At 42.7% G+C, this 22,198-nt stretch overlaps 1 protein-coding gene across 2 annotated transcripts in view; it reads right to left on the bottom strand.

Annotated features, from left to right (window-relative positions):
- pax5 (paired box 5) overlaps positions 1–19,033 on the bottom strand; it is a 51,964-nt gene extending 32,931 nt beyond the window's left edge. The window contains exons 1-2 of one of the 2 annotated variants that reach the window (XM_085777397.1): positions 18,617–19,020; positions 3,335–3,500 (exon numbers count right to left, since the gene is read on the bottom strand). In XM_085777397.1, the coding sequence (XP_085633523.1) occupies positions 3,335–3,500; positions 18,617–18,662 (212 nt within the window). In that variant the 5' untranslated portion in view covers positions 18,663–19,020. Of the gene's footprint in view, positions 1–3,334; positions 3,501–18,616 lie in introns of both variants that reach the window. The other variant, XM_085777405.1, reaches the window with a different exon arrangement.
- Between the last annotated feature and the right edge of the window lie 3,165 nt (positions 19,034–22,198).

A 22,198-nucleotide genomic window follows, 5' to 3' on the forward strand; every position in this document is an offset into this window, starting at 1 on the left:
TAGCCAGGCATTATAGTTATTAATATACATGAGAAATGTATTTGTAGGAGTATATTTTTAACCGTGGATGAATCTACATTTGGTCCTTTGGTGAGTATTTACAGTGGCAGGATGGTGCATGTGGGATCGACTCAAAATAAATTATAGCGGCCATGTTCTTTGTGAAAACGCGACATGTCCCACGGCTGTGTGGCTCACTTCAACAGTTTCTGGACAATGATGGAGCTCAATGGTGCAGAGGATAAAACTATATCCAGCTTTGGCTGTGAGGAGAACAACTGTTGGGGGGATAAATTGTTGGGTTTGTTCTTTTGATGTTGACAGTAATGTCCCCAGTTTTATCTTTTGAAATGGTGATTTAAACACCTTCCTGTTTGATTATTCCTTTATCTTTAACTCTCAAAGCTGAAACAGACCACAGCTCAAATCCCATCATCCTCATTCAGTAGCAGAAACCGATGTTGAGTTTGGCGTCATGGCTGATACTGGACCCAAAAAAACTGATGCTTAAAATAAAAAAAACACCTTTCTGTCTTTCTGTTGTTTCGCGGACCCTTTAGTTCCCCCCTCCTGGTGGTGATTTGAACATTGTTCCACTCAGTCTCAGTAGCACCCTCCCCAAATCCCCCACCCCTCGGCTCTAGAGGTGGAGGAATAACCTTTCCTCTGTAGTCATGACTTCTTTCTGGCTTAAATTCAAAAATCTTCTCCGAAACATGGTTCATGTCCCACTGGTCTGTCCCTTGCCCTTCTCCTCCACTCGCACTTGACCTTGTAAGAGATGATCCTCCCGTCTTGTGTCTCATTTTTAAAAGACAGACAGAGCCACATCTTTACAAGCCCGTCTTAAGACAGTACAAAGAATGATTGCATGTTGTCACTGTTCTTTACCGACCCAGTTAAATTAAGTGACCTCCCCTTGTTGTGTTCAGAAAAGTCAAAATGAACCTGAGTCACACAAATTTAGTGGTTCTAAAAAAAGTCAGTCTTGTTAGTATGAAATCCCCCCTGTCCCTCCTCTGTATCTCAAACACAACATTATTCACACAAAAAAGACTGAAACTTCGGAAGACCCAGTATTTGGCTTCAGCTCAACATCAGGGTGCTGCTTCACAGAGAGCGAGGCTGTTGATATTATTGTTCACCTCCTATCATAAGGAAACCCTTCACGGCAAGGAAGACTGATTGCATCAAGCAAAAGCTCTTCCAGTGTGCACACTGGAGAGATTTGGGCCTCTTGACAAATTTAAGACTAATGTCATCTCTGTGGTTTTTGTCTGTTGTGTCTACAACTGTTTATGCTGCTGTTTGCAGCTGCTGCAGGTGTCTCTTGCAAAGGAGGTCTCTGATCTCAGTGGCAGGCGTCATCTGGTTAGGTAAAGGTGAAATATAATGCTCTCTACAAATGACTCGTGCCGTCGCAGTGTCCGCGATCTGCTGTAGAGACCTGTGTCAGCTAAATAACCGAGTGTAAATCCAACGCACTAAAACACCTGAGAGAAAAAAATATGTATGCCTAAAACCTGACTCGGCCTGTGAACGGCTTTTTGTTTTTTTTTAAGCAATTTCAAGACACAGAGGTAAGAAGAGAGTGGCAGGGATACACACACACACACACACACACACTCACACTAATGCAAACACACACACTCTCAGAGTGTTTCGTGTCCACCATGGCTATTTCATGAATGTATTTGCATGCAGAGGGGCCATGGGGGCAGGGGGTGGGAGGACAGCAAATGCGCTACTCAGCTTGCAGAAAAGGGGGGGATGCTGTGTGTGGATGCAAGCTGTCAGTCAGTCTTAAACCTGCTGCGCTCCCTCTCTCCCTCTCTCTCTCTCTCTCTCTCTCTCTCCACCGCTGTACGGTAGAGTAATCCCTTCCGTGAAGATGTGTGTTCCACTAAATGTGCGTTTCCTTGTCTTTCTTTGAAGTGTGCGTGGGTGTGCGCACGTTGCAAGATGTGGGTGTGCTCGCACGTTGTGACTATTCACAGCTGGAGTATAAACACAGCTAAAGGAAAAACAATCTATTTTCAAATGGAAAACTATTTAAATTATTCACAGCTGAATCATTGGTGAATAAACGAGCATGGTTATTGATATCCGCACAACGATGAGCCAATACACACACACACACGCACACACACACACACACACACACACAGGGTGAAAGAGTTGGTGTTTTTGTTCTGCTGGCACCACAGAGACAGAGAGGAGAGGATAAAACAACCCTCCCTCCTTCCATCCCTCGATCCCCCCCCACCACCACCACCACCACCTCATCCCCACCCCCTCCTGCGCCCCCCCCCACCCCCCTCCTCACGGTAACGCTTCAGTGGGTTGAACGGCCAGGACAGGGGAGGGAGAGAGAGAGAGAAAGAGAGAGAGAGAGAGAGAGAAAGACGGAGAGAGGGAAAGAGAAAGAGAAGCAAGGGAGAACAATGAGCTACACATTTTTTGATATAGCTGAGGGTCGCTGTAGCTAATCCTTCCCCTCCGTCCCCACAAACGGTCTCCGTCTCTCATTCGTTTTTTCTTTTTCCTGCACTCCTCTTCTTTAACACGCCTTTTCCCTTTTGATTGTGTTTCTTGTTCTTGTGTCTTTCTCCCATTCCCCATCTCTCTCTGTCCTTTTTTTTTTTTTGAGGGGGGGTGGGGGGGGGGGGGGGTGGCGCAGAAATATGGTGCCACTTTCATTTTGATGCTAATTCCAAAAAGTGATGAATCTTTTCCCTTTTGTCCCCCTTTCTTCTGCGGGGGACAGAACGAGCAGGGATTTACTCTTGAATTTAGCTTTGAAAAGGCAGAGAGAGAGACGGACGGAGAGAGAGAGAGTGACAGAAATATTGAGAGGGGTCGGACGAGAAATACAGGATTGAGAGAGAGGTGAAAAAGGCAAAAAAAAAAAAAAAAGAAAAGAGTAGAGAGTGCAGAGTGAGACAAGTGAGATAGAGAAATAAGGGACAGCGTGTACATGTTGAGGGAATTAAATAAATGACAAAATTGACACTAAGAGTCAGTGTCACCTCTCAGGAGCTTCAGTTTGACACATGTTGAGTTTATTTCTATGAGTGACATGACCCCAAAAAACAAAAAAAAAGAGCCACTTGTGGAAAGTTGGCAATGTTTGACGCAGACATTTTATCCTGTCCAGCAATAGAGGACGATGTCGAACCAAGGCGACAACATTTTTACACACCTCAACCACCCGTGCGCGCCGTGACATGTCGGGTCACACCGTCTCACACTCTGCTGGACACTGTTGTACGTAAAAAAGGGTCAAACCGTGAATGTCTCATCTGTCACTGTGCAGTCATGAGTGCGTATTTACCTGCCCAGTATCTTGCTGACACATCCATGGCTGACTCGTAGCTGGCGTGAGATGTCGCAGGGCCGAACCCCTTGGTGGGCGAGTTCTACTATTCGCTGTCGCACGACATCAGGGAGGGGCCTGCCGTTCACAAACACACCTCCAAGCTGGTTCACTCCACCATGTCCTGGAACAGTGAGAGAAAACACAGTTTGGCGTGAATCAAAAGAAGGTGGAGGTGAGAGACAGAAAAATGTTATGGCTGCCTGCCTGAGAAATATAAAGCAAAACAATGGCGAATTTATTTATTTGTATAAGAAACAAAGTGTCAAGTAATCAGTAGGAATTCACTGAGAAACTCTCCTCCAGTTTGATTTCTGGAAAGACACCACAGGACGTTGGCAGAAGACAGTCGGCCATGTTTCACAACTGGATGACCCAAAATTAAATGTAGTATCTGTTTTTATCATTTGACGTATTCTGGACGTATTCGGGACCCTCTTACTGTCAACCACAAATATATAAACAAATATTCACACAATGCCTACGGCTCAGTGCAACATCAGTCTTCTATTGATGACTACTGAGCAGTCCAGCTGAAGCAGCCAGAGGTGAAATGCCTTGCTAAAGGGCAGTTTGGACAGTCACTGCATCACTGCTCATCAGGATCGTTTATCGAATGACTGCAGTCTGGAGCTAAACATGCACACAGCGGCTTTGTAAAATACCTCCTGTTCTTGCCCTAAAGGACAACTGCTTCTACAAAAATCAGTTTGTTTAGGATTTTTTTTGTAGTTTTTGTCATTTGTTGGACAACACTTATTGATTGTTTTATATATTGATCATTGAGATTTATTTCTGGAAATCTCATCAGCATCGTGGCTCGCTTGTGCAGCCAAGTCTAGTCTTTAAAATAACCAGAACAAGAACAAGAAATGTTGTTGCTTGGTTACTTTACGTTTAAAATGATTCATTATTGTTTATGAGGAAGATTCAAACATATGATAACTCTCTGTTCTCCGGCCGCTGGTCCTTGGCTAGAGTCAATTTTCCTGTCTTGGATACATCTAACTTCTTTGCTGCCACTGATTCCTCTTGCTCAGCATAATTGTGCTTGTTGGATGATTCCAAAGTGTAAAGTTTGCCCATTTTCACCCAGGGCACTGTACACTAAGATCTTAAGTAAATGAAGGGATTTCAATTAATTATTGAACAAGGCATTGCCCTGGCTTCTTACTTAAAGATATCTCTAATATACCCCCTGAGGGATGTGGGGATGAAAATATAAAAGGAAATGAATGAAAGAGAGCAAGACTGGTATAGACCAGAATAGATTAGAAAAGAATATCTATTTAACAACTGAATGATAGGCCTACATACTGTTATACTCTTTTATACTCTACACTTAAATCGATCAGTCCTCTATTAGCCATTAGAAACATGACATGACAAACAGACTGACTTAAACAGAAGCAACAACGGAGAAGGGACAGACAGATGTGAATTACAGAAAAGTAACCAAGCATGTTGATATATAGGAACATAGTCTGGATCCATAGTTTCAATTACCCTGTTCTAGAGGCGTACCAACATGCACCGTGCCAATGGCAGCCCGTCACAGTTCGCCTTCACACCTACTGTATGTGAAGCCCACAATGAAAGGCTCCAGTGAGCCGAGCCGGGTTTGAAACCAGGAACTTCTTGCATTGAGGTGACAGCGTAAACCAGCGTTAACCACTGTATCAGCCACTATCCTCAGCACCACCAAGGTACAGGGTGTAAGTGAGAAGGGGGGAAATAAGACTTTGGGGGCAAAAATGTCTCCTTCTATGTGTACATACAGTATGTGTCTCACCAAAGGCAGTATAAATCAACCAGAATTTCTCTACCACATAATCCACTGGCTTTTGTATTACCATAGTGATTACGTCTTTAGGGGAAACACACACACACACACTCACACTCGCTAATCCTAGCTGTGGGGGTAATAGATTTTAAACACATTACCCCAGCAGGGATACCCCCTAAAACACAAAGCTGTCCCCTGAACCTGTCCCCCTGTCCTCCTCTTCTGTTCACCATCAGCATAAAATAAAATAAAAACACACACACACACACACACACACACACACACACCCTCCTCCAGCCCAGATATAAATAGGTCCACACACGGAGGATAAATACAGAAATGTGAAGTCTAGAGAGTCTCATTCTGTGACATCAAACAAAGCTATTTCCAGGCTGCTGATGTGTACGGTCACTCTCCTCCATACTACTTTGTTTTTTAAGATAGAAGAAGGAGCTTCATTATGCAGATGCCAGCTGCAGACAGTACAATTTGAAAAGCAATTGCTCTTTACAAAAGACAGCAACACAAACAGTCAGACACAGTTATATCCATTTCTGCATTGCCCCTGTGAACCGGGATTTAAAGACTAAATGGCATGAAATGTAACAACCATCCCTAACTTTCGAGACATTATAATCGCATTAGCTGCATCGAAAGTATTCAGGTTCCTCAGCACATCTATATGACTAAATTACAGTAAATGTACTTTAGATTTTAAAGGAGCAAGCTACTAATGTTACACTTCAGTCAGGTTATTGGACACTGGGGAGAGGAAGGCAGCGGCACTGCTCAGCTTTAAAAACTAAGGTGAGTTTTTCAAAGTCTGAAGACAATAACCTGAATAACATCGTCAGAGAAATGAATGAATAAAACCGTCTTTACAAACTGCAAATGTGGCATTTGAAAGACATGGACTTTTACACAGTTGAAGGGTTTAATCATACAGATGTTGTTGAGTTGCATTGAGGAGAGGTTGACCCTACAATGAAGTCAAGACATCTCTCCTTCTACTGCTTTTAATTTTAATCCATCTTTTTATATAATTTTACTGCCTTGGTGTGTGCGAAGAGGTAGTTAGTTTTAATAAGTAATATCATTATCAAGTGGTAATATCCTTTAAACTCTAAACAATGCAAATGGAATAACAACAGTTAAGATGCATGGTCACAACAGTTCAAATTGGCGGTGAACTGGCTTCATAGAATATTTGGTCAATGTGTCAATGAAACAAGCAGCCATAGCTCTTTGTGGAGTCAAAGCAACCAGGACTCTGCTCAGGTCACATCTGAGTCTATGACATGTCAATAGGTTGCTCACTTTTGTAGCTTTGAAAAATGTTGCAGAAACATTTGGGGGCAAACATGCAGGGATGAGTTTTTGGCTTCCTGTGAGTCTGTTGAAAACAATGAGTGATGTTGGATACTGGATCAACTGGAAACACTGGGAGCCTTTCCACTCTACAACTGCTGAACTCCACTGTTTATTGAATGCACTTTGAGACATTTCACGCTTTTAACAATGCAGGTAAATAACCGTAAGAATGGAAACGGCATAAAATAAAAGTCCGCAGCTGGACTCTGACTGAAGATGATGCAGTTCAACCTCAGCTGCCGTCCAGCTGTTTTCCCCCCTGAACTCTCCAGGTTCTCAGGGTTTTTTTTTTGGTGTGTGTATGTGTTTGGGTCTTTTACTTTAATTTAAAAGCTGTTCAGTGATTTACTGTGACTGATTTGCTGTGATTTTTATTGGATATCCTGATGGCAGTGTCTCACTGAGTCCTGAGCCGCAGAGAGGAAACTCACACACAAACACAATCACACACACTTTTAGATATTCCTCAAAGCCAGAGCGAGCCATCTGACCTACATGGACAAATTCAACACGCTCTCTCTCTCTCTCTCTCTCTCTCTCTTGCGCGCTGGGGACGCTGTGCACGGTTGTAAAAAGGCATTATTCCTTCCTCCTCTCTTTATTATTATTTCCTGAAACCTTTCCTGCCTGCTTCGCTGAATAAAAGCACAGTTTTTGCGCAGCCGTTTATAAAAAGCCTACTGTGCTACGTCCTCCTCACCACAGGTATCTGCAGAAAAGACTCTCTCCCTCTCTCCCTCTGTCTCTCTCTCTTTCTCAGATAAGAGTAAATGAAATGGTTCCTTTCACCCTTCCTATCTGGGCCAGGGCATGAAATACGCCTTGCTTTGTAAAGAGATGGAGAGGAATGACTTGTGACCCACAAAAACCTCCAGATAACTATTTATTTACTTATCTGTGTGTTTACTGTTGGCATTAGACGTTCAGGCTCTCACCATTCTTGGGGTAGGCGATGGGGATTATGTGTTTGAAATTTATTTTTTCAAGCCTATAAATACTGATAGGGACAAAATGCAGAAACTTTATAAATTACACGAATTTGTCAGCATTTGTAGCATCATTCTTTGGATATGAGATGCAAGTTTTCGTTTTAAAAGCGGTATGTACCATGTTTTTACACAGCTGGAGTATCAGAGGAGGTAAACTTGCAGTTTTTAGGATTGCAACTGAGAGAATTTACATTTTGAAGGGAACAATCCACGCATCCCGTGGTCAGAACGTCTAAAAGAGATAATTTGGTAGCGTGTCGCCACACAGGGCTGATGTTCCCTCACAGCTGTCTGAGTTTAAGGTAATTCATCAACACTGACCAAACAAATTAACCACTTGCTCCAAGAAATTCAATCAACATTGGCCAGCTTGGGAGGTTTTGTTGCAAATTAGATACAAAGATTTTGCCAAATTAGGGGTCTTGGCTTTTAAGGGTCTTTCTATAAACGCCGAACCTCCAGTCTCTGGAGGGGGGTAAGTGTTGGCAGAGGCAGCAGCTTCAATTTCATCCTGGAGAAACAGAATCAGAGAGGGACAGAGACAGCCAGGGGACCAGGGGTCATTATGCATCCCTGTTGTATTTTATTTATTTGCCCTTTATAGGAGCTGACTTAAGAGCCCAGCACCTCCTTAAATGTTTGATTGATTCACTGTTTCCAGGAGGAAAAAATACAGAGATAAAGCAGAATATATTGGAGCTCCCCCATCCAGAAAATAAGGTCCATTAGGCTCTCTGTCTCTCTACATTCCTCTGTGTCTCTCTCTCTCCGTTTCTCTCTCTTTCTCTCCCTCTCTCTGCACGCCAACCTCGCTCTCCCCCTCTCTCTCTCATCTCTCATCTGCCTCGTCACGGCCTGACGACTCAAAAATAAAGCAAAAGAGAAATCGCAACAAAACGCCACCGGTTTCTCTCTCTCTCTCTCTTTCCCTCTTCTCTCTCTTCCTCTGTTTAGAAAAAAAAGACAGAAAAGAGGGAACTAGAAATTACTTTTGGCTGAAAACCTGTTTGGAAAGTTGCCCGCGAGAATACAGATGAAGCACATTTCCTTGAGCAAACACTGAATAGATCTGTGAGATGTGCCAGCAAGGCGTTTTGGTCGTATAGTGTTATTTTTCTCATGAAATGCGGAATAATTAATATTGTGTTGGCGAAGTGCGACTTGCGAATCTGTTAATAAACGATTCGTCAGTATCTATCTTCTATATATAAAACGTTTTCCAGAGAAAAAACGTGATTTTTTTAAGTAAAAATAAATAATAAATAAATAAAAACTATTGTGTGACAGACTAAAAAAATGAATGAAACCTCCTTCAGCGTACAATTATTCTACCTCTCTTATTTCTCACTTCATTTTCAGTGGGCAGAGTTCGGGATAAAGTTTTATTCAAATCAGCTTCGTATTATTTTCAACTCCGGTTTCGTCATTTTGCCTGTCAGGGGTTGTTGTTTTTTTTCATCCTCTTTGGACTAAGTCATGGGTCGACCACTAAGGTAGAGGCCACAGCTTCTCCTGCTTAATATTCAGCATGCCACTATTACCATTACAATACGTGATTATGAAATTCATCTCATTATCATCACAATTACCTATAGATTTTTAAAACATCTCTGCTTCATATATATAGGCTGGTGTCGTGCGTCATGACGCAAAACGCACCCCAGAGTCAGCAATGGTGCAACCCAGCAGGATGATATGAAGCATGTCAAATAATTATTTGTTTTTTTCTCGGCCTAAAAAAAAATCGAAACTGTTGAGGAAGGTTAAAAATTAACCGGACACAACGAATGTGATTTTCCACTTGGAAAAAAAATGCAACTTTGGGTAAAAACTTACTCATTAAAATATTGTGATCAAACATTGGGTTGAGGGGGAGCTCTCTCTCTCTGTTTCTCTCTCTCTCTCTCTAGCTCTCTCACTCACTCACACACGCGCGCGCGCGCACACACACACACACACACACACAGCTTTTGACTCAGTAGCACATGTTTGTTGCGAAAAGGACAGAACATAAAAACTACCAACTTTAAACTCCCTGCCGCACACACGAGCTGAAATTAATGCCCCAAGTGTTGCACACACACACACACACACACACACACACACACACACACACACACACATTGATACACATACACAGCGCATCGCCCAACAACATTTCCACGCGTCACAGTCGATTCATGCCAACCTCTCTCTCGCTCTCTCCCTCCCTCTCTGACATTTTTTAGGTGTAATCGTTTTAAAGCGTCTCGGCGCCCTGACATATATAACTTCAGCTGCGCTCTGACCGTCAGCACCGCGGATCATTGGCTTTGGTGAAACGGCAGGGAAGAGGAAACGTGATTCGTTCTAGCTTTTGGAACTTCTCTCTGTCTCTCTCTCTCTCTTTTCATCCTGCAGGATAAGGCATCGTGGGAACCTCTGTCAGTCACATAACACACAGGTTCTCCCCGCCACTAAACTGCAATAAAACGTATGATGCATAATCTATTACACGGTGAAATACCTGCAGGACGCTTTTTAGTGCAGAGACAGATCTGATCCACCGTGCAAATTGTGAATATGGGACTCTATTTAAATCGGATGTTTTCAGGTCATGTGTAGGCCTATGTTCGTTTAAACAAAAATGTTACAAATGCAGCTTTGTTGGAAACTTATTAATTTAATTATTTCCCACTATTGGGATTTCCATAACAGCCAATCTTTGGAGATGATTTTGAGTGAAACATGATATTCATTCCAGAGCTTAAATATGTAAGGGGGTTTCTTTAGCACAAAGTCAGCAGGAACCTTTTGTTTTGTGATTTTCTTTTCATTTTTTTGTGCTCAAAGATATTTAAAAGAAGAAAAAAAAAACACAGCTCTTGTTTGTTTGTATTTTTCTATTATTAGCGATCTGTCACTTGTATCAAATAAATTCCATGTAAAGGGACGTGGTTGGTATTTGGGGAGGGAAAGTGGACTGGAAAAACAAAGCAGGGCCCGCCATGTCACGACTGAGTGACCCACATCCCCCACACCCTCTCTTCCCATTTATAGCCTACGTGCTGCCATGGCTACGCCCCCCCCCCCTCCAAAAGAAGCACCTGCTCTGCTGCTGAAGTGTCCTTGAGCAAGACACGGAGCCTGCGACCTGTGTGTGTGTGTGTGTGTGTGTGTGTGTGTGTGTGTGTGTGTGTGTGTGTGTGTGTGTGTGTGTGTGTGTGTTTCCCTGCGGGGGATCAACAGAGTCTCACCTTGTTATTATTCTAAGACCTGAGCAGATCTCCGTGTGTGTCTGTCTAACCTGGTTATGTGCAGAAACACTGTTACTGTTGTGGATCAAGTTCAGCTTTTAGTCATGCTTTGTTAACCCGGTCTCTCTCTCTCTCTTTCTCTCTCTCACTCACTCTCTCTCTCTTTCTCTCTGACCCCTACACCTCCTCTTCCCTTCAAAGAGGAAAACACAGCAAACCATGCAGCGGATACAAACAGATGTAGTCCCGCATACTCTACAATACATACATTATAATGCATTTCACAATAAAAAATAAATCACCTTAGATTCACGAGCAATTGTCAAATTACACCTGTTCTACATGTGTAGCCTACATTTACCGCTGCAACAGACAAGACAGCAATTACATCAAATGAACAAGGATGAAGACAGCTGTAAACACAATTTAGGCCTAAAGTTTTTCATGTACCCAGATTTTAAAACACTGCAAAAAATACGCATAGCCTATGGAGTCTTTCAGTGGACTCTGCTTATTTGTTCTTACTTCTTCTTTAAGGAAAAATGTGAGCCAGTCTAGGAGATGGTTCACTTGCACAGAGCCAAAGCTATTGACCTTTTTTAATTAATTACATCATCTTTAATTCATCAACCCAAAGTTAAAACGTTATATTTAATTTGTAACAGTCTCGATGAGGCTAGTTTTCTATAAAGGAGATGAGAGTGTTCACATTATTTAAACACTGTTGCAGACTCTTTTTTAGTGTATTTTCTACAAATAGCCATGAATAAATAAATAAAAACAGATAGATAAAAAAAAAGACTTAAATAAAGAGTGTTGTTTATAGTAAAGCTGGAAATGCCACTACTCCGCTTTTCTCTGCTGCATTATGCACAGAGTTGGAGCTCTGTGTGGTTCAGTTCAGGGCAGGTTGAGGGAATTAATAAACGAATAAACTTACTGTGCATCGCCGCGAACGGGTCGTGCTTACAGTGAATCTCCATCGGTAAAGTGGGGCTGGAGGACCCCGGTACGAGATGAGGGTGTTCGGGGTGGAGGGTCTTTAAAAAAAAAAAAAAAAAAAAAAATGCCACCGGATGCCACGCGCTTCAGTCGGCCACTTTTACTGACAGACCGTCTCCTCCAGTGAGATGTGGAAACGAGGGTTTAGGCTGTTGGTCCTCTTCAAAGAGAGCAACTTTCTCTTGATTAATTAAAAAAAAAAGAAGAAACTTTAGCTGACTGACAGGGTGAGACAGGAGGGATTTTATCTCGAACTAAATGGGAGGTTTGTTAAAAAACAAACTGTGGATCAGTGACGGGCTCCCTCCTCCTCATGGGGACGGGACATCGCGGCCGGTCTCCAAAACCAGAGGAGGGAAACGACAGCAGTAGAGCTCATTCCTTCAGCTGCACGTCAACACTGAGTTGCACCAGTCCAAGGGTAAAAAAAAAAAAAGGAAAAAAAAGTAAGACTTTGGCAAAAGAAAAAACAAAAGCCAAATGGTAACAATAGTAATATATAGGCTATATATACAAAATAATGTAAATGTGGATCTATATGAAGAGCAAACAGGGCAGAGTCTCCCTCCCTTTCTCTCCTTCTCGGTCCGCTGGCCGTGACCCCTGAACTACGGTGTGGGCTGAAGTTTCTTCCTCTCAGTCTGTTCAAAAAATATTTAATTATACAAAAATATGCAAGAAAAAAATGCCCAGTTTGAACAACAACAAAAATATTCGTTACAGATCCACGTTTGGGTGTTTTTTGTTTTGTTTGTTTTCTTATTGATGTTGGTTTTTTCCCCAGGTTATTTTGCGCACATCGTCCTCGGCAGCTCCTCTCACATCACTTGGTATAATTTCCCATCAGCAAAGAGAGTGAGCGCTCACATCCTGAAGTCTCATATCCACCGTGCCAAAAAATAATAATACAAAAATAAAAGACACAGAAAAAGAAAGAGAAAAGGGAAGGAAATTGCGAAGCAGGAAAATCGGAAACAGCACTTTCTGGTCTGAGTGAAAGCCACAGAGGCTGAGTTGAGAGTTGTTATCCTATAGCAGCTCTCTGTCTCTGTCTCTGTCCCCCTTCTTGCTGACCAGGACTCGCTGCTCAACTCCCGGTTTATATGAGAGTTTGGAGGCGAATTTCTTCGCGCTGGGGGAGAAAAAACGGTCCTGGTGAAATTCAGACGGCACTTTTCCCCACGCTCTCGCCAAAAGACGCCGACACTGTGGTGTAAATATGTACATAAACGGGCTTCTTTAACTACACGGAGTATACAGCTGCCTGCGCCCCAGCGTCCACGGTGGCGCACGACCGCGTTTCAGGACCTGCTCTCGTGCGGACAGCGCCCGCGCTCCCAACCCCCTGGAAGCCTAACCTCCACGCGCCGGCCAGCTGCCCGTCACTCACAGCTCATCCCGCCAATCACGGCGCGAGCGCTGCCTCCTCGTCAGCGCCGACACCGGCTTAGACTCGGGCGGGGGAGGGCGGCGATTGGCCGGCGCGAATCCCGTGGGCCAATGACGCCCCGCACGCTTTGTCCGTCCACCAATGGGGAGGCTCGGTGGAGAGACGCAGGGCTCGGGGAGTAGATGATCATATGTTTAATTTCAATTAACGAAGTAAAAAAAAAACCTAATGCCTTTATACCCATTTGCGCTCAATTTATTCATGTCAATATTAAATGGCTAATTAAACGAGTATTACTAAAAATGAGGCTTAGTTGCGGCAAGGTTTTATAAATGAGGAAATGCTCAATAACTCAAACAGCAATTGTCCATCCTTCTGTAGCTCCTGTAGGTAAAACAAAAACGGAAATAAAAATTAATATATAAATATAAAAAAGGCTGATTTCAAAGGACCACAGCATTTAAGTTAAACCCATTTAAGTTATATTTTGACTCCAAAACCTTCTGATTGTGCTTCTGTTTCTTTAGCCATATGTAGGCCTGAGAGCTGTCAACAATTGGCCCTGCATAATTTCCCTCTTTCGCCCAAAACAATGTCATAAATCTTTAGCTTGGGGAGAATGGAGAGAAAACACATGAAACATGCATTCCCACTCATTACCTAATTGATTGCAGATCCAAACGGATGTCGTTTTTTTTCTCCTAATGAAATGCAATTGGCGAGCTCCGCATTTACACTCCAAACTGAGAGAGAGGGGGATTCAATACATGTTCGTCCCACCTGATTTGAGAGGGCATATCTAAGCCTCGCCCCAGTAATATTAACCACACAAATAGCCTAAAGCATGAGCCAAATTAAAAAGTGTTATTTCCCTTCTTCCTGCTTCTAGACATTTAATCATTTTTGTTCTACGATGTTTACACTGTGCGCATAACACTTAGATGAGGCACGTTTACCACCATATAGGCCATAAATTATCACGTGATTCTTGGCCATATAACAGCATCATTAAAGATTAGACACGACTGATATTTTCGTGTAGGAGGCTGATGTTTACAGTGACACACTATCAAACAACAACAATAACAATATTTACCTTAATCTGCCTAGTTTTTATATATCCTCTGCAGACCCACAGGCTTGATGTACCTCAAGGCAATTCATCTGATCCTGAAAAGGTCAATGTATGATATTATTGAGTTTATTTAATTTTTGATTTTTTTTTTTTGATTTGTAGATTTCTTGCTTTGCATTATTGGTTTCAATCCTTCTTTCATAATGACCACTCCTGTCCTCAGACTGCAGTCGACTGGCTCATGTTGAACCGCTCTTGGGCTCAAAAAGAAGCGGCTTGAATCCAAATAGAAGAGGAGCGGTCAGAGAGCCAGGTGGTCCTCATTAAAAACAAACACACTGCTGCTTGTGTCTGTTGTTGTTGTTGTTGTTGTTCTTGTTGTTTTCCGTTTCTCTTCATCTCAGAAAACTAAAGGAGGTGGTTTGAGTTGTGCTTCTCTGTCGTGGTGGACTTCTTCAGTGCGGGTGTTTGCCGGATGAGCCACGAGGGGGCGTTCAACCTTGGGCAACGCGCCCGCGAGCACACGCACGTGCACGCAGGCCAACACAACGAGCAAAACGCAAAGACGTACAGAAACTTTACCGGCAACAACATATCTAAACTCAGGAATTATTTCCAGTAAGAGGGCCCCGAGCAGAGCAGAGCAGAGCAGAGCAGAGCAGGCCCACACCGGAAGCCTATATACAACACCATAGGATGAATCTACATCTGATGTTTTGACTGTTAAATAAGCCACTCTGCTCCTCTAACCCAGATCTTCAAACACTAAATATGGTTTCATGAATCTTCATTGATTCCACGTCCCGGCTCTTTAATCCACTGACAGTAAAATACACCCCGAAGCATTCACACTAATCCTCATTCATATTTCACATCTGTTTCTTGAGTATTCATGAATTAGGCCTCATACAAATCTGACAGACAGCACAACCAGATTGATTTTGTTTTTATATTAAAAAAAAAAAAAAAAAAAAAAGACAAAAGGGGGAAAAACCATAGAAAATAATAAGAAATACACCCGGAAACAGAAGCTTGGATATTTAGAATGAATTCATACTCCACATACATTAGGCCTACATTAAGGCCATGTGAGCAGCAAGTGTATAAAGAGTATGGACAATGACAATGACTATGAGGGACACTGCTGCGAGACAAAATAGTACACAAACTCTACAATTACATGTATCGAATATACTGATATTTTTTTTTATATTATATTTTTTTGCATTTCTTTGCTATTTCAAATAAATAAATAAACAAAACTGGAATTTGTGTGTTGAAATCTTCAAACGGGGACTTAAAATCCAAAGCACAGCCATATCATATTGTGCAATTTAGTTTTTTTTTCTCTTCCCTATTGTATCCGTGCAGCCTCAGTCTGGTTTTATTTATTGAGATATAGACACGAGCGGTTCTCTCCCCACAGAAGTAAATTGCAGTCGTCGCCCTTGTCTCTCCGATTTGCAAATTAAATACATAAGCAATTAAAAAATCCAAACACAATCAATCATGTATACAAATTGTTGTTGCTTTAGGGTTGGAAATTTGAAGAAAACTTCCATCAGGGTAGGACGACTTTAATCCGGGGGTCCAAATCCATTACCATATTTCATTACCTCTCCAGTGCTGGAAATGGGAGGATGGGAGGAGAAGGAGGAGGAGGAGGAGGAGGGGGGAAAGGGTGTGTATACTTTTTAAAACATTAGTAAGAATGTGGTTGAGTCGTGATAATCATTTGGAGGCAAATTGGAGGCAATGTTGTTGTTTAAATGCTCCATCTTTCCTTCCTTCTCTCCCTTCCCCTTCCCTCCATCCACCATGAAAGCTTCGGCTGTTTTGCTTTTTGCGCCCGAGCCTCGAAACGAAAAAGCAATGAAAAATTAATAGCGCATGTTAACTCCACCAGCTCGTTTATTACACGCCCGCTGACTGTAAACATAATGAGAAAGCTCCCGTATCTCTTCTTAAGTTTTCATTTGCTTATAAAATATAAAAGTCATAACTAATAAATAAAATATATGGACTGGAGAGTGAACCGTCTTGGACTGTGTCGTGCCGAGTAAGGTGCACGATGAGCCTGCAGGTCCTATACTCACAGACCCAATCAAAACGCACCTATTTGTACTCATTTGGCGCGGTGATAACGCAAGTAAAAAGCAGTCTGTCATCTGTCAGACGGTGTACGAGGCCCTGCTGCAGCCACGGCCTGTGTTATGATGGGGCACTTGAGGTCAACATGAAAGTGGGCTATGCCATGTGAGGTCACCTCTCTCTCCCCTCCCTTCCCTCTCTCCTCCATCCTCCCTTTCTCTCTCTCTCTCTCTCTCGTTCTCACCGCAGCTCTTATTGGTTTCCGTTGTGCACTGACGCAACATCAGGGATCTTGTTTGGCCTGGTCTGTGCACAGATTATCATTCCTGTGTGCATTTTGGCAACGACTTTAAGCTGTAGAATCTGATAGTCTATACGAAAATAAGTCTAACTGCACGAAGCCTGCACGGCCAGGGCAACTAAAACCAGACTTTCCCCTCGTTTCATCATTTAAGCTGCAGGGAAGCAGAGCCCACACAGGAAGGGTTGGCCGAGGGTGAGACAGTCAAAAACTGGAACCTAATGTGACTCGATGGCACATTTTTGGAACATTTTAACAAATGTCTGGCATCTTAGTTTCCGCTGAACATATGTTTCTTTTCTCTTATTTATTAACCAATAACATAACGCCAACCACCGGTCCTCTTGCCCTCAGATAGTAACCGAAATGGCGTCCCTGTTTCTTTTGGAAAGAACCGGCCAACGCACTTTTACGCACGGCCAACCTGCAGGGCGGGAAGAGAGAGGGAGGGAGAGAGAAAGAAAGAGGGTGGTGGGGGTCTCATTAGATCCACATTCATCCTCACAGATCCTCCTTTGTACCCCGAGCACGTATTTTAAAGTGAGAGGAAATAGAGAGGCTGTAGGTATAGGCCCTGGGCCCTGAAGACTTTACACATCAACAGGGGAGGGCCTCCTTTAAACTCTGATTTCCTCAGTGGTTGAAAGGTTATTATCCAATTGCTACAAATCCCATTGCTTTCACCATTTATCACAGGGCAAGGCCCACTCCACAAAAGACTGCAAAGAAGGCATTATTTGTCTTACAGACCACTGGCATTATTAGATGATAAATGTCCATAGAAGCCGGGTACAAGCTAATTTACTTCCTTGCTACAGCTCTGTGTGAGTGAATCTAAACACAGAGTGCAGCTCTGATCCTCCGTAGAAATGTAGTTTCATAATGTTTTAACATCTGCTGTGCGTGTATTAGGCTACCATTTTTTTTATAACAAGCAATGAGGGGGGGGCACTAAGGTTGATCTATGCTTTTCTGTAAGAAAAGGCTCTGCACCGGGTCCAATGCCCTTTCAGAGAGGCTGATCACCTGCCCACAGTTTCTTAATGACAAACGACATTTTATCAATGCAGACGCAGCGGGCAGCAATATGAAATGATGTGATATCCATTGGGTGCCATAACAAAGTCGATGGCCTGATCCACCGCTGTACCAGACCCCGCTGTTTTATGAATAGGCCTATAGGAGATGAACCTGTTGAATAAAGTAATGGAGACAAGCGAGGCAGAGTCAAGCTCACAGTCAGCTATTTGAGGCTGAACCGGTGAAGACGTTCAGCGTCTGGTCCATTAGCAAGACAAGAAAGAGCCTCAATCGAAGATGCTGATTGGGCCTATTGACTGAACTGCATTTAGCAAATATGGGAACAAGTCTGAAGGCCCGTGTCACACAAACACTTGAACACAAACAGCAGTAGCACAGCATTGCATGTACTTTATGTTAAGCACCAGTCATGGGCCTCTCAGGTGATGGTGCACAGAGCAACACGTGGAGATGACCTGACTCACAATGTGGCACCAACCAAAACCAATAAATTCAGCCATGTTTGCTTCCAAACACCCATCTGTCCAAAAATCCCCAAAAGAAAAAAAAAGGCTAAACAAACAATTCTTATAACAAGCAGAAATGTCAAACTTGCCTGCCTCACCGACTTTTTATTAAGCTCTTTAAAGTCCAAAGAATTTCTTCAACAGAAAAAAAAAAAAAAAAAGTTTCCACCAACAGACAAGTTTTCGCAAAGTTGGGATAAAACATTCAGACGAGTGTTTGCACTTGAAAACACAGAGCAGTTCATGTTGGAGCTTTTAACGCAGAACATCATCATAAAGTTTAAAAAGGGAACAATTTCATTAACCTTCACTTCCATAAATAACTTCCACAGCATATGTAAAAAGTTTCTCACAAGCAGAACTGAGCCAACAAACAACAACTTTAGTTCAGATGATAAAACTGCCGGTCAACAAAAGTGGAATTAAGCTCAAGCGAGCCGGTGCGACCCTACCTGCTCTCCCCAGCCGCAGTGCAGGACTCTTGGGCCCCTGGTCCATGTTACCCCGTTAGAACAGGGGGAGGCGATGGAGGGAGAAAAAAGGAAAAGAACAAAAAAAAACTTTTCGCAGTGTCCCCCTCTCCCCCTGTCTATCCCCCTCTCTCTCTCTCTCTCTCTCTCTCTCTGACACTGTTTTCGTCTCTCCCTCTTTTTTTTTTTTCCTTTCGTCCTACAGTACTTTTGGGGCGAGTTGTAGGTTGAAATAATTCGACCCTTCCGCTCCCTATTGCACTCCCTGCAAGTGCTCAGTCAGCTGCAACTAAACGCTTTAGGTGGAAAAAAGGCTTCGGGGGGAAGCGTGAAATGATCACGCCGAGTAAAAGAGCCGCTCTCTCAATGTGCGCTCATGTCCTGTCCTTTTCCCGCACGAGCCGCGCACACATACACACCAACGAATGCGCGCGCGCGCACGCTTGCACGCACGCACAAACACACACACAAACCTGCACCTTTCCCTGCAGGGCCGCGCCCCCCTCGCTCGCATCTGTTACCAAGTTCCACTTTACTTAACTTTCCCGCCCCCGCCCCAACCTCCCTCCCTCCCTCCCTCTCTCTCACTCCCCCTCTCTCTTTTATGTTAGATTCATTTCCTCTGTGACACACCCTATAGATAACTGTGCAAGTCGTTTTGGTGACATTACATTTCGCGCGTAACGCTAGTGGGAGCTTTGGTGAGTTTTTACCAGGTCGTCAAGCAGAGAAAGTTGCTTCCTAAGTGATTTTGTGTTCACGGTCCTTTCAGCACCTTCTACCAAACATGTTGATGAGAGTTTCTCCAAACTTCTCCCCTCCTCTTCCAGTGCACACCTGATATGCGCGGTGGTCTTTTACGCATTACGCATGAACTAAGAGACTACAGAGCAGGTGCCGCACGCACGCACGGACGCACGCACGCGAAGGGGACTACAACTACAAGCTGAGCTGCACCGCAGCTCTGCAGCCGGAGAGTGCAGTCGTCTTCTCCTGCTGCATGCGCTGTGTGCAGAGTGTTTGCTACAAACCGGATAGTTCCGGTCCTCAGCTCTGATTGTTCGCAGACACACACCTGTGAACGCATAACATTTCATTTAAATATTAATTTGCCAACTGAAAATTTCCACTCATACTGATACTCACCGCTTTGTTTGGTTCTCACCGAGAACTTTATTCTCTGGCGGAACAATGACATTCAAGATTTCCTGAACATGTGTGTGCTCTCTTTGGCTCTTCCGTTTTACTAAAGCAAACATCCACTGAAGACAAGGCTGTACACTCGTGTTAGACCGACACAGAGGGCACAGAGTCACAGGTAATGGAAGCCATGGGCGTCCTATGTCTTACAAAATGAAGACAGGTAAAAAAAATAAAAAAAATAAAAAAAAACTTGTAAATTATTTAGATATTTATTCCAAATGTCCCTTCCTTTCATGTACTGAATATGTTTGGATCACAAGCCTCCTGATTTTACACACTCCACACATAAACACAAAGTAAAACACATTAAAAAAAAAAAAATCTCTTCCCCAAGGAGACAAAAATACAGCCTGAGGCGTGAGCTATCAAAAACTTGAGTAGCTGATTTATGTGTGAATATTTGCACATTCCAGTCTAAGACAAAATCTCAGAGAAAGTGCAGAAGAAGTCTGTCTCTGGGGGAGAAATTATAACAGTTAGGCATGAGTGCGTTCAGCTTGATTTCAACAGATAGTAGCTGAAGTTTGAGCAGGAAGTCGGGGGTCTCTGCGAGATAATACACCAAAAATATCTTAGTAGAAGTCACAAAATCTTAAAACATCAGGTGAACATCTGTGGGAAGGGCAATGCAAATGAAACCTGTTATAATTCATTGTTAATATCAAAGGGGCAGAATGGATGTTAAGAAAAAAAAGGACAAGTTCAAGAACAAATTGAAAAAACAGAGATGAGTAAAAAACTGTGAAAGAGGAAAATTGGGGTTTTAAATCTATATTTACAGTGGCTGTGTGTCTCTAACTTCCTCCTTTCCCTCCGTTTCTCTCCTCCAGACAGCTGCGGGTCTCAGGGTTCACGCGCAGCCCCGAGACAATTGAGTGTGGAACAAAGCGCGAGACAGCGACCCATTTTGCTCTGCTTGTCGCCTCGCGCTGCAACACTACGACCCTGACCTTCGGCTCGCGCCCACAACATCGGAACATAAATAGCCTACTAATGTTTTTCTCTCAGCTCTGGTCCAGCTCTGACCTCCAGGCGGAGAAAGCGCCGCAGATAAATCAATTGTGGACTGTTATCAGGAAAATATCTGTGCTTGAACTTGGAGTGTCACAGGGGGAATTTGACTTAAACTGTTGTTGTTGTTTTTTTATGTTAACATAAATGTGGGTAAAATGTACAGTATAGCCACGTGCGACGAGTCACTCTTTAATCGACTTTCTACACAGCACAAAGTTTTATTTATCATGCATAAACTCATCCTGTCGCTTTTTAATTTGCTGTTAGGCTATACTAATGATAAAGGCCTACTCCCCCCCACACACACACACAACAGCATCACACAACTTAAACCACGGAGTTATAGTCTAACTCTCTCTCTCTTTCTCTCTGGAAGCCAGAAGATCTCCAATCCTCTGTAGACTCTGCCTCATCCTTATCTTTTTCATAGGCTCCAAAAGTTGAATCTGTATGCATGGCCATGGCTCTCGGATTATTCAGTGCACTTCCTAAACGTGCAAGCTCGAAGGAAAGACTGTACAATTATCTGCCACTGAGAGGTTTTAAGAAACCAAGTTATTATCGATGTATAAATTTTAATTTGGCTTATTTTTGCCAAGTTTGCCGTGAAGTACAGGGAGATTAAATACACGATTTGCCACAATTAAAAATATAATTTCCAATATAATATATGGAAACAAACTGAGGAAAATTAGATTAATAGCTTGAGGCTTGTATTTTTTTTCTTTTCTTTTTTTTTTTACTTGGTAATTAATTGTCACTGTGAACATCAGACTTTCTTTTACACAAACATCACAAAATATAGAAGTATAGAGTTTGAATGATTAGGCCTACAGGAGATTTTCTTTTTTAATATATATATATATATATATATATTTCATTATCATTACCATTATTATAATTATTATTTTTATTGTTATCCTCATTAGAAAAATAAAAACAGTGACATACCTCGTATGTATTTTTGTATGCAGCCATAAATTTAGATAGATCTAAGATCTAAAGGAGACATTTGTCCATTAAGAGCTAAAATGTTAAATTATGTATCCATTAGCGACATCTTTTAACATTACATGTGTTTTGACTATTTTGGAGCAGGAACAGTGTTTTTTAATATCTATGTATTTTTATCCTTTCCTCATATTTGTCTCTTGCAGCTTCAGTGCGGAGTCGCTCCACATTTGGCTTGCCTTCAGGATCTCTTTAAAGAATTCGCCATAGTTTAGATATTAATCATCGCTTGTTTGTTTTTCAGCCGCGTGCTAATTAATGTAGGGCTAATTAATATGAAGGGGAGTAGTTGGATCGGTGACCCGAGCTCTGACCGAGCGGAACCGGAAAGAATCG

Source organism: Trachurus japonicus, chromosome 1 (assembly GCF_045865225.1).
Source record: "Trachurus japonicus isolate A0001 chromosome 1, Traja_1.0".
Lineage (NCBI taxonomy): Eukaryota > Metazoa > Chordata > Actinopteri > Carangiformes > Carangidae > Trachurus > Trachurus japonicus.